Source organism: Equus quagga, chromosome 5 (assembly GCF_021613505.1).
Source record: "Equus quagga isolate Etosha38 chromosome 5, UCLA_HA_Equagga_1.0, whole genome shotgun sequence".
In the NCBI taxonomy this organism is placed as follows: Eukaryota; Metazoa; Chordata; class Mammalia; order Perissodactyla; family Equidae; genus Equus; species Equus quagga.
In genome coordinates, this window is record NC_060271.1 from 25,308,379 (window position 1) to 25,320,986 (window position 12,608).

At 44.2% G+C, this 12,608-nt stretch overlaps 2 protein-coding genes across 12 annotated transcripts in view; one reads left to right on the forward strand and one right to left on the reverse strand.

Annotated features, from left to right (window-relative positions):
• ZCCHC17 (zinc finger CCHC-type containing 17) overlaps nucleotides 1–4,702 on the reverse strand; it is a 53,209-nt gene extending 48,507 nt beyond the window's left edge. For all 11 annotated transcript variants that reach the window (XR_006888651.1, XR_006888652.1, XM_046661649.1 and 8 more), the window contains exon 1: nucleotides 4,598–4,702. The gene's annotated coding sequence lies outside the window, so the exon portion shown is untranslated. The remainder of the gene's footprint in view (nucleotides 1–4,597) is intronic.
• Nucleotides 4,703–4,836: 134 nt separating this feature from the next.
• The window catches only part of SNRNP40 (small nuclear ribonucleoprotein U5 subunit 40), a 32,673-nt gene continuing 24,901 nt past the window's right edge, over nucleotides 4,837–12,608 (forward strand). The window contains exons 1-4 of the mRNA XM_046663035.1: nucleotides 4,837–5,022; nucleotides 7,400–7,529; nucleotides 9,633–9,726; nucleotides 10,912–11,077. Coding sequence (XP_046518991.1) covers nucleotides 4,879–5,022; nucleotides 7,400–7,529; nucleotides 9,633–9,726; nucleotides 10,912–11,077 — 534 coding nt within the window. The 5' untranslated portion in view covers nucleotides 4,837–4,878. The remainder of the gene's footprint in view (nucleotides 5,023–7,399; nucleotides 7,530–9,632; nucleotides 9,727–10,911; nucleotides 11,078–12,608) is intronic.

Below are 12,608 nucleotides of genomic sequence, written 5' to 3' on the forward strand. Positions count from 1 at the left end.
AGGGGAATAATAATAGTAATAAGAGTTAACCTTAATCAAGCACATACTATGTCCAGGCACTGGACATTCAATATCTCATTTATTCCTCAAAACTCTCAAGATGTAGGTTCTATTATTATCATACTTTATAGATGAGAAAACCAAGGCTTCCAGAGGTCAAATTACCAGGCCTATTTCAAAAAGCCAGCAAATGGTAAAGGCAAACTCTGGTTAACACCAGAGTCCACACTTTTAACCACTATGCTAGGCGTTAAACCTGAAAAGATTTCAAAAAGAAAGAAAATAGCTTACTTTTTTTTCCTGGTAAAATTAAAAACGCACATGCTCATTTTAAAAGTTCAGACAATACATTAACGATGAAAAGAAAATCATCCACAATTCAATGTTATTTATATGCTCTGACTTTTTTATATGTTGAAGTGTTTTTTTTAGTGGAATCATAAAATCACTAATCATTAATAGTCATTTTCTTACTTTATATATTTTAGCAATTCATACACACACACACCCCTTTAACGCCTACAAAACAATCCATTGTTGGATGCATCAAGTTTATTTAACTATTTATGAATCATGTTAAAATGCAGATTGCAGTTCAGCAGGTCTGAGGTGGTACCTGAGATTGTACATTTTTAACAAGCTCCCAGGTGATGCTGTTGCTGTCCGAGTAGCAAGTCTTAGAGCGCTGGATCCAGTCAGAAGGGACCTTGGAGATACTCTCACTCAGCCTTCTGGTTTTATCCAGAGAGGAAACTACCAATCTAGTAGCTCTTAATCATGCTCGTTTACTCTGCTGGATAAATCACTGCTACATAAAGATAAATCGAATGGTGCTGCTCTCAGTGCTCTTTTTCCTCCCAATTATACCTGACAGCTATACGACTTGAAACTCTATTGTCCTTGGGTTATCATAAGCAAATACTTTCTTCTCTCCTCAGCCCCCAGCACACTCCCTCACTTTCAGATGATGACTACAGGTCCCACTTGTGGAAAGTCTTCCTGACTTACAATGAGCATCCATGAACCGAACCGCCTCACTTGAAACAGAAATGAATGAAAAGTCTGTCAGCCTTCTGAAGCTTAGTTCTAGTACCATCCCAAGGCCCAGGAACATCACCATCCTTGAGTTCCACAGGACAACTTTGTACTGTATGATAAACTTGCCCTTTTCTGCTTAGGTCAGCCAGAGGTGGTTTTATTACCTTACTAATAGCACATAGAGAGAGTGGATGCATGTTTGTCAGTTCTTGAGAAATGGCTGATAAACAGCTTAAATCCAAGTATCACAGCCTGGTTGGATCCTGCCTCTTCCATGTCCCAGCTACACAGTCTCATCTCTAGTCCTTCCCTTCCTGCTGCCCAGCACCCTTCACCTCAAAAAACCATCCCAGAACAGAGGTTATTAATCTGAGGCCAATGGCTCTATCAAGACACCTTAATTATCCCACCAACTCTTGGAGCACTAGTGAGGTACAGCATCCACAGAGGCATCAGAGGCTAGGACATCTAAATTGGGCTCAAACATCTTAGTCTGCCACTTGTTCCTCTCTACACAAAGGTCATGGAAAGAGCAATAAAAGCGGAAACAATCTTAAGTTGTTTCTTACAGATTTCTGCTGTGATAAGAGTACGAACAGCTATGTTTAGGGCTCTCCTGTGCTCCTTCTGTAGAACAGCAGCCTGAGAAGCCCTATGCAATTCTTCAAGAAGGAAACTGATATGCATTTTTGAGGGAAAGCCTGAAATACCACAGTAACAGGTTTACAATTTCAGGAAAGTAAAGGGTTGCCACTTTCTAAAAAGGGATTTAAAATTTTTTTTCAAATGTTGTTCCACAGAAACCTAGGGTTCTATGGTGGGTTCTAGGGTTCTGTTAGAGGCAGGGATGCACTGTTAACTTCCTGACTTCAGTAGTCATATTGTGCTTATACAGAATGTCCTCGTTTGTAGGAAAACTATTCAGGGGTGATGGGCATCAGGTCAGCAACTGGACTCTCAAATGATTCATAAAAAAATATTATTTGTACTATACCGCCATAATTTTGCGGTTGCTTCAAAGTTTTTTTTTTAAAAAGTGCATACAATTAGGAAAAAACATAACCACACCATGTCCTCCCTCCTCTCGAGCAATGAGAAGTTCAGAGAACAAGATTAAATTGGTAAGATACTTTATAGCCTCTTTGGAGTTTCATTTCATGTGTCACCTTACTGATCTGGCCAAGATTTTCTTTGCTTTTATTGCTGCTTTTGTTTGTTTGGATTTAGACCTGTTGTTATTACTTCATAGTACTAATTGGATAGAACCCTGAGAGTAAAGGGATTTTAATTTATCTTTAACCCAGGTATAAGAATTGAGGGGAGAGGGCCAGCCCGGTGGCACAGTGGTTAAGTGCGCACGTTCTGCTTCTCAGCGGCACGAAGTTTGCCGGTTTGGATCCCAGGTGCGGACATGGCACCGCTTGGCAAAAGCCATGCTGTGATAGGCTTCCCATGTATAAAGTGGGCACGGAAGATGGGCACGGATGTTAGCTCAGGGCTAGTCTTCCTCAGCAAAAAGAGGAGGATTGGCAGTAGTTAGCTCAGGGTTAATCTTCCTAAAAAAAAAAAAAAAGAATTGAGGGGAGAATCAGTTGATAGGTGAAAATACTGGGGTATGAGCAAAGGCAGAATAATGACTCCAGGGCCTGTATTCTCAACCACTATTCTACACTGCCTCAAAAAGAAGTCGCAATCCACACCCAAATTTTGCAGAGTACAGCTCTAACACTAACTGGATCCCAATATTAGAGATTCCAATGAGGAGTAATCAGAAGGGCATCAACATGGAGGTGGCTGCGATGAGCAGGGTCTGGATTCATTCATTCACACACATAACCAAGGACCATTTCTTATTTGGTTTTGTGTTTCCAGTGCCTAGTATACAGCAGGTACCCAAAGTTTTCTCAAATGAGTGAACAGAGCCTTACTATGTGCCAAACACAAAGAAAGAAGGAAGAAAGCATTCTGATCTAAAGAATGTAGGAGAAGGAACTGAGTTCCACACAATATGCTGGACAGGTCAGAAGACAGGAGACTCAAATGCCAAATTAGTGGCCCAGTCTTCCTCACAACGTTCCTCCGGGGGGCCTCTCTAGCTCTTTCTTCTGTTTCTCTTGTAGGCTCATCCTCCTGTTCTTGGGCATTAAACGTTGGAACTACTCAAGGTTCCGACTTACGTGCTCTTACCCACACTTATGGCTCAGTTATCACCTATATGCAAATTACTCTCAAATTTCTACTTCCAACAAAAATCTCTGCGTTCCAAAGCCATAATTCAAATTGCCTCCTGGACGTCACGAATGACCTCTCCCTTCCCCTGCCAAAAAAAGAACTACTCGGTTGCATAAGCCAGAAACCTAGGAGTTACCTTTGATTCCTCTCTTTTCACGCCCTGCATCCAACCCATCACCAAGTCCTACCGATTTTACCTCCTACATATCTCTAGAATCTGGTCATTTCCCTGCAGTTTGTTCCACCCATACCTCAGTCCACGGCGACAACAACAACGCTCACCTAAGTGTCCTATCTACATCTAACTCTCTTCAGATCAGTTCACACTACTGAGCCTGAGGGATCAAGCCACCTCCTCCATCACACACTCCTTCCCCGTCAAACAGAAAAAAGGAAAAAACCCTCAGTGGTTTCCCATCAGTCTTAAAGTAAAAGCTACAAAGTCCTGCAGGGTCTGACCTCCACCCGCCTCCACCTTCATGGTGTACCACACTCCCCTTCATCCTCTTTGTACTGGTCACAATGGCCTCTTTGAGCTTTTCAGTCTTTTTCCTCCCATTTGCCACAGGGCCTCTGCACAGGCTATTCTATGTGGAATATTCTGCCTTCCTCTCTTCACTCAACTAATTAGAATTCTCCCTTCAGGTACCAGTTCAGGCGTCTTTTCCTCAGAGCTGCCTTCCTTCTTCTTTCAGGCACTCATAGCCTCAGGTACCTCTCCTGGATAGCACTTATTTTACGTTTCTTAGTGGGATCATGGTTTAACATGTCTTCTCCCCGCCACACTCGAGCCCCTGAGGTCAGGGCCCATGTTTGGTTCATAATGCATCCTCAACGCTTTGCACGGTAAACAGCAACAGGACGATTAAAGAGAAGGCCTCGTTCACAGGTAGAAGTGCAAATTTCTCAATAAGACCGTGCTCTGGAGAAGCCAGAGTCGGACGTTTCCTTCGTCCCTGTCTCTCTCGGGGACATAGAGCAGGCCCTAGTAAAAGGCTGCAGAATCAGCGGCAGAAACAAGCCGGTCTCCTCACTCAGAGAGGATCCAGGCCTTGTCTCCCCGGGAGCGTCCGGCACCGGGCTGGACACAGCAGGTGCCCGCTTAAGAAGTCAGCCGTCGCGGGCCCCAACAGCCGCGGAGACCCCCAGGCTCTGCTCTCGCCTGGAGAGGGGACCCAGGCCACTGCACGCCAGACCCAGGACCTCGGGGCCCGCCTCTGCCCTCTGCCAACAAAACTTCAGCTGAGAAGGGCCAGGCTCACACCACACCGCTGAGGCGCCGCCTCCACATTCCGCAGCCACCCACCCCGACCTTCCTAATACTCACTCTCCGTCAGCTCCAGACCCCTCGGCCGCAGCATTGCGCGACACGCCACAACCCAGTCAGCGCGCTGCCACCCACAAGACACAGCGCGCCTAGGCGGGACTCCACCTCCATCCACCAATCCTGAAATCCTATTCCAGTGACGTCAGAGAGAGCTGACCAATAACAGAAGACTGTCCAGGGGGCGGAGCATAGGGGGTATTGGAAGCCGATTGGTTTCTCCAAGCCGGAAGTGCCGGGTGTCGGCGCGGTCTGTGGCGGCGTTAAGGAGAGCGGCCGCCGCCATGATAGAACAGCAGAAGCGCAAGGGTCCGGAGTTGCCGCTGGTTCCGGTCAAGCGGCAGCGGCATGAGTTGCTGTTGGGAGCCACGGGGTCGGGCCCCGGAGCAGGGCAGCAGCAGGCGGCTCCTGGAGCTTTGCTGCAGGCGGTGAGTGAAGTAGAAGCGGCCTTCCGTCCTCGGCTCATCTTCCTCTCCTCGGAGCGCTGCGCCGGGCGATGCCGCGCCGGCCCTTTCTCCGCTCTGTGGGGGCGGAACGAGGATTTCTATTTGGAGTTAAGGCCGAAAAACGCTGTCCAAGCGGCCCACAGCCCTCAGAGGCTGCACCCGTTTCCCGGGTTGACGCCGGTTTCGCCGTCTCCACCGCCCGGGATGCGGCGTTAGAATTAGAGTTAAGGATCTTGAACTCAAAACCGGGACCGGGGCTTTCGGATCCTAAATCTTTCAGGATCCAGCATAGGGTAGACATCCAGAAAAGTTTGTAGAGTGGTTGGAGGAAGGAAGGAAGGAAATGAGTGATACTGGTTCGCTTTGGGACTTTGGACGAGTTGCTTTTCCCTTTATTTCTCTGCACTAGCGCTGTTAACAATTGAATAATCGCTCGCGGTCATTGAGCCCGTGTGCCAAGTGCTTTGTCTGTGAAAACTCCGTTAATCTTGGTAACAGCTTAAGAGTAAGGAACTGTTATTATTATGGAAAACCAAACTCTTTTTCTAGTAAGTGATAGGAACAGATTTTAAACCCAGAGTCCATGGTCTTAATTACGTTTCTTGTAAGATGGAGGTAGTGATCACACCTCTCCTTCTGTGCTGTTAGGGTCAGATGAGGAAATGTGTGTGTCCACTCAAGCAGGGGTCAGTAAATCCTATTTGGCACCGTCCTCAAAATATATGCAAAATTGCTACCACTTCTCTCACCTCTATCCTAGCTTTGAATCTATTACCTCATTATTATATTATTGTTTCATTATGGCAGTAGAGTCCTAACTGGTATTCCTGTTTCTGCTCTTATATGTCAATCTATTCTCAATCCAGCAGCTGGAGGAAGCCTTCTAAACATCAGATCGTGTTACCCTCTGCTGAAAACTGTCAGTGGCTTTCCACTTCACTAAGAGTGAAACCAGAATCCTTACATTCTTTTGCACGCTTTTTTTTTTCCCCTCTACCTCTCTGATCTACCAGTTTTCTATGGCTCGCCCTGCTCCAGTCACACTGGCTTCCATGCTCCTGTCTCAAAGCCTTTGCATTCGCTGCTCCCTCTGCTCTAGTGCTCTTCTTCCAGATGTCTGCACGGTTTACACACTCAGCTCCTCCAGGTTTTTGCTCACATCTCACTTTTTCAGTGAGGACTTTCCTGACCACCCTATTTTAAATTGCAGTACCTCGTACTCACTAACTCACATTGCTGCTTTGTTTGTCTCCATAGCACATACCACCATCTGTAGGTTTTACTTCTCTCCCTCCATCCCACTAGAACATGAACTCCATTGTTTATTTTGTTCACTGCTGTTTTCCCAGGGCTGAGAACAGTGCCTGGCATGTGGTATTTTTTCTGATAAATGAGTAAGCTGGAAACTACTGAAGAGATTTGAGGATTATTGATGGCGTATTTATTCTTCCACTAAGAAGTAAGGGTATCAGCTGAGATTTCAGTGAATTGCCCAAGCCTAGGCTTAGTGTCAAGACCATAATCAAAACTACTTTCCCCAGAGGGCCACCCTGGTGGTGTAGTGGTTAAGTTCACATGCTCCGGTTCGCAGGCCCGGATCTGAGGTGTGGACCTACACACCTCTCATCAAGCCACGCTGTGGCAGGCGTCGCACATATAAAATAGAGGAAGATGGGCACAGGTGTTAGCTCAGGGCCAGTCTTCCTCACCAACCAAAAAAAAACTACTTTCCCCAATAATCTGTGTCTTGCAGGTTTGTTGGAAAGCTCAGTTCAATCATTCATTCTTTAATTGAGCTAGAGACAGAAAACAATGTTGAATGACATAGGCAGGGGCCCTGCACTCAGAGAGCTTCTTTTCTAGTAGGGAATAAAGACAAAATGTGTAAACATACATAAGGAGGGTGATTTCCAGTAACAGTAAGTGCTGTGAGGGAATACAGTAGGGTTCATGGAGTAGAGGGGCAGTGGGGTGCCACTTGAGTTTGAATGATCCAGGAAACACTTTCTGGAGAGGAAACATTTGAAAGGAGCCAAACACAGGAAGCTTCAAGGGAAGATCTTAGAACCAGTGCAAAGATCCTGAGGCAGAAATGAGTTTAACTTGTTTGAGCAATTAAAAGTTGGCTATGGGACAGGAGCCGAGTGAGGAAGGAGGAGGTACACGCTGGAAACTTCAGTAGGAGAGTGTCGAATTGGAGGCGTAACTTATGTGAGAAGAGTTGTCTTTCTCTAAATTGAAAGAAAGCCATTCAATCATTGTTTTCCTTGTCGTCTTCCTCCACCCCCCACTCCCCTGTTTTGCAGCCACCTTTGTCTGTATGCAGTGACTACCCTGTACTTCTCTCTCTTTTGTTTAGGGCCCTCCCAGGTGTTCCTCCCTTCAAGCCCCAATCATGCTTCTCTCGGGACATGAAGGGGAAGTGTACTGCTGCAAGTTTCACCCCAATGGATCCACCTTAGCGTCTGCAGGATTTGACCGACTAATACGTAAGGCTTTTTGGTTTTTTTGGTGTTTTTGTTTTGAGGAAGATTAGTCCTGAGCTAACATCTGCCAATCCTCCTCTTTTTGCTGGGGAAGACTGGCCCTGAGCTAACATCCATGCCCATCTTCCTCTATTCTATACGTGGGACGCCTACCACAGCATGGCTTGCCAAGCGGTGCCATGTCCGCACCTGGGATCCGAGCTAGCGAACCCCAGGCCGCCGAAGCAGAACATGTGCACTTAACCGCTGCGCCACCAGGCCAGCCCCATAGTTTTTGAATTTGAAGTAACTGCCCTCTGCCCAATAGTGATTATTTTTTAAAACCTTCACTGCCACAGAAGGTATCGGTCTGAGTTGGTCACATCATAAACTACGTGGCTAACATGCTAAAATAGGGTCATGAAAATGCTGAATGGTATTGGGTATAAAACTTGGGGTCCATCTGGTAAATACAGAAGGAATTATGGTAGTAGTTGGAAAGCGAGTTGCTCTAGTTTGGGAATATCTTCCTCATGGAGGCAAATCATGAGCTAATGTAGCAAGACAAAGAGATCCAGATTTAGCGGGTTAGCGGGACTGATAAAGAGAGAACTTTTTCCCAAAGGTGTGAGGCTCTCTCTTGATCAGAATCTTAGCATATAGGAAGGAAGGAGGGGATGCTAGAGTGACGACTCACTTGGATAATCTACCTGTACATCATTAGGATCTGCTACCAGATTCCCAGCTACTAGTCAGGAATACCCATTTTTGAGAAATAGGTGGAAAAAATCAGTTTGGGGTCATTAGAAAAAGCAAGAGAGGGGCTGGCCTAGTGGCGCAGTGGTTAAGTTCGCACATTCTGCTACTCAAGCGGCTTGGGGTTCGCCGGTTCGGATCCTGGGTGTGCACACGGCACCACTTGGCAAACACCATGCTGTGGTAGGCGTCCCACGAATAAAATAGAGGAAGATGTGCACGGATGTTAGCTCGGGGCTGATCTTCCTCAAAAAAAAAGAAAACAAGGGCCGGCCCGGTGGCGCAGCGGTTAAGTTCACACGTTCCGCTTCTCGGCGGCCCGGGGTTCGCTGGTTCGGATCCCGGGTGCGGACATGGCACTGCTTGGCAGCCATGCTGTGGTAGGCGTCCCACGTATAAACTAGAGGAAGATGGGCACGATGTTAGCTCAGAGCCAGGCTTCCTCAGCAAAAAGAGGAGGACTGGCAGTAGTTAGCTCAGGGCTAATCTTCCTCAAAAAAAAACCCATTTCAAAAAAAAAAAAGAAAACAAGAAAAAGCAAGAGAAAAGATAACGAAAACATCTGACTTTTTTTCTTCTGGCGTCATTTGCCACATTGTGAGATGAAATGAGTCCTTTGGCTCTGTGCTTATAACCCTCTACCTCAGGGTGGATGATATCTGTCTTCACTGTCTGTTTTGATTTAGATGTTTTAGTTCTGTGATCCTTAAATTTACTGGTTGGCCAAGTATCTGGAAGGCTTAGGGACCTTTGCAGAACATCCTTGAGTTGCTGATATGCTTAATTTCATCGAACAAACCAGGAACAGTTTTATCAGCAGAAAAATAACTATCTGTGTGTGCTCCTTAATAGTGCTCACCAAACTTCTGTCCTTGCTAGACCAAGCTCCCTCAGGATAGGAACTGTCTATTCAGTTACCCCCTTTTACCCCAGCGCCTGGCATGTAACAGGTGCTTAGTACATGTGGAACAAGTAAATGTGGTATAAAATCATTGCTGTGTGACTTTCAAGTCAGTTGCAGCTCCCTAGGTTTTCCATAAGTGCCATCATTTTGCAATCTGCTTACACATTTTGCAATCTGCTTATACTCATAGCAGACAAGTAGTAGTGAGTGTCAACTTTTTTTAAATTACAGGAAAAAAACTTAAGATTTAAAAAATTATATCCATTAACTCAATTTTTTTAACATGAAAAGTGAAAATATGTGTTATTTTTGTTTTAGTATCAGGAGAATTGGTCCAGCTGGTAGAACTAATAGTGTTCCAGTATAATTTCAGAACTGTTGTGGTACATTCCTGAGTCCCCATTCCGTGGCAGATAATGAGTTTCCTTTTGCCTAGTAACGTTCACAGAACCCCTGTCTCCCTCCAGTGCTGTGGAATGTCTATGGTGACTGTGATAACTATGCTACGTTGAAGGGACACAGCGGAGCAGTGATGGAACTGCATTATAACACAGATGGCAGGTGAGGATTCTGCATCATCGAATGACAGCTGCTTCTCATACTAATTCTTGGCATCCTTGAGCTTTCTCTCAGGGACCATGCTGTCAGAAACTACTCCATTTTGGGCAACTGCTTTATTATCCTATCATCGTCACACCAAGTGAGCTGTTTATTGTTCCATGTGTGCATTTATACATACATCATCTCTGTCATCTAAAATCTCAAGAGCCCAGACAAATTTGTTTCTAAGATGTAAAACAAAGTATAATTTTCATATGTAGAAATTAGCTTTTTTTATTATAAAAGTAATGATATTTATTGTGGGAAACTCAAAAAAAAACCCAAAGAAATAGCCAATATTCCTACCACTGCAAAGATAATCATTGTTAATATTGTGATACGTTTTTCTCGAGCCTTTTTCCTACTCAAAATTGTTTGGTTTTTACGTATATGTTTGAGCTACATGTATGATCTTGTCTGCTGTTTTTTTTCCCCTTAACCTTATTCACCTATGTATCTGTTTATCATAAACATTTCAATGATTGCATAATTTTAGAATAACTAGATAATATAGAAATGTGGTTGTACAAAGTTAATTAATCCCACTAGGTATTTCAGTAAACATTCATTGTTTTACACCTCTGATCTCTAAAATCTTAGGGTTCTCTGAATCAACTGGTACGTAGCCTTGTATACATTGTCCCTATTAATATTGGAGTATAGAAAGCATTCTAAAATCAGTTATAACTTAGAAATCATCCTCAGAGACAACATGAAAGCTTTGATTTTTAAAGGAAGGGTTGGAATTACCGAGCCATTGGGTCTGGAGTTGCCACAGTCTGTCTTCCCTCCACAGCAGGGAGGGGTTAAACCTTTTCAGGTGGGAGGACGTCTTATGCATAAAGTGTTGTCTGTCACAAAGGAGAGAAGGATTGAGAAAACTGCTTATTCAGTGTACAATATGTCATGGGGACTGTCAGAAGGAAATTTCTTTCACAGTTCATAGGGTGGACCTTGTAACTGGGTCTAGGGGACCAGTAGGATTTTAGTAGGTAGGGTGAGGCGTTCCAGCATCACATGCCAAACTGTCAGAGCACGAGACATCCATGATCTTGAAGAGTTTGGCACATGTTGGCAAGGGGGAAAGATAGATTGCTATTGTCTGTCGTCACTGATTTCTTTTTTGTTCTTCCTCTTACTTTCTAGTATGCTCTTCTCAGCATCCACAGATAAAACTGTGGCCGTGTGGGATAGTGAAACAGGCGAGAGGGTTAAAAGGCTGAAGGGACATACTTCCTTTGTGAACTCGTGTTATCCGGCCAGGAGGGGCCCCCAGCTTGTCTGCACTGGCAGTGACGATGGCACAGTGAAGGTAAGTGTTGGCTGTCTGTGTGTGGCAGCTTCTGAGGTGACGTAATGTGAACCTGATCGTGCCTTCCCACCTGTGCTGTACCCTCCTCTCCAGAACTTTGCCCTAGCACTCGTTTCCCAAAACAGACACTTTTTTTTTTTATTGAGTTATTGATAGGTTACAATCTTGTGAAATTTCAGTTGTACGTTAATGTTTGTCAGTCATGTTGTAGGTGCACCACTTCACCCTTTGTGCCCACCCCCCACCCCACCTTTCCCCTGGTATCCACTAAACTGTTCTTGGTCCATAGTTTTAAATTCCTCATATGAGTGGAGTCATACACAGATTATCTTTCTCTCGCTGGCTTATTTCACTTAACATAATTCTCTCAAGGTCCATCCACGTTATTGCAAATGGAATGATTTTGTTCTGTTTTGCAGCTGAGTAGTATTCCATTGTATATATGTACCACATCTTCTTTATCCATTCGTCCCAAAACAGACACTTTTTAAGTAAGGTTAAAATAATTAGCAGTTTTTTAGGTATCCTATAGAATAATACTAGAACCATATGGAACCATTGTGACTTGGAATAGAATGGACCGCCTGAATTGGATTCTTGACTCAGCTGTTTACTTAGTTGTGTGATCTTGGGCAGGTCACTTTTCTGATCCTCAGTTTCTCAATCTTTAGAACAGTGACAGTAATATACATGTCTTACAAAGCTGTTGTGAAATTACAGTCAGTGTGTAAAAAGGTGAGTACATGGTTTAGTAACACAGAATGGGATCTTAAAGGTCATTTAGTCCAAAGATTTCCAACCTGTCTGCATATCAGAATCACCTGAAGAGCTTGTTAAAAATACCCAGATTCTGGTTCAGTAGGTCTGCAATTGGGAATTTTTTTAAAATTAAGACTTTATTATTTTAGAGCCATTTTAGGTTCATAGCAAAATTGAGGGGAAAATACAGAGATTTCCCATATACCCACTGCACTCAAGCATGCATAGCCGCCTCCGTTATCAACATCCCCCACCAGAATGGTACATTTCTTACAATTGGTGAACCTACATTGACACATCATCATCGCCCAAAGTCCATACTTTACATTAGGGTTCACTTTTAGTGTTGGACAAACCTGTGGGTTTGGACAATTGGATAATGACATGTATCTATCACTATGTTGTTATACAGAGTATATTCACTGCTCTAAAAATCCTGTGTTCCACCTATTTATCTTCCCAACCCCTGGCAACCACTGATCTTTTTACTGTCTCTGTAGTTTAGCCTTTTCCAGAATGTCATATGGTTAGAATCATACGGTATGTAGCCTTTTCAGATTGGCTTCTTTTCGCTTATTAATATGCATTTAAGATTCCTCCGTGTCTTTTCATATCTTGATCATTCATTTCTTTTCAGTGCTGACTATTTCATTGTCTGGATATACCACAGTTCATGTATCCGTTCACCTACTGAAGGACATCTTGGTTGTTTCCAAGAGTTGGCATTTATGAATAAAGCTGCTATAAACATTCATGTGCAGGTTTTTGTGTG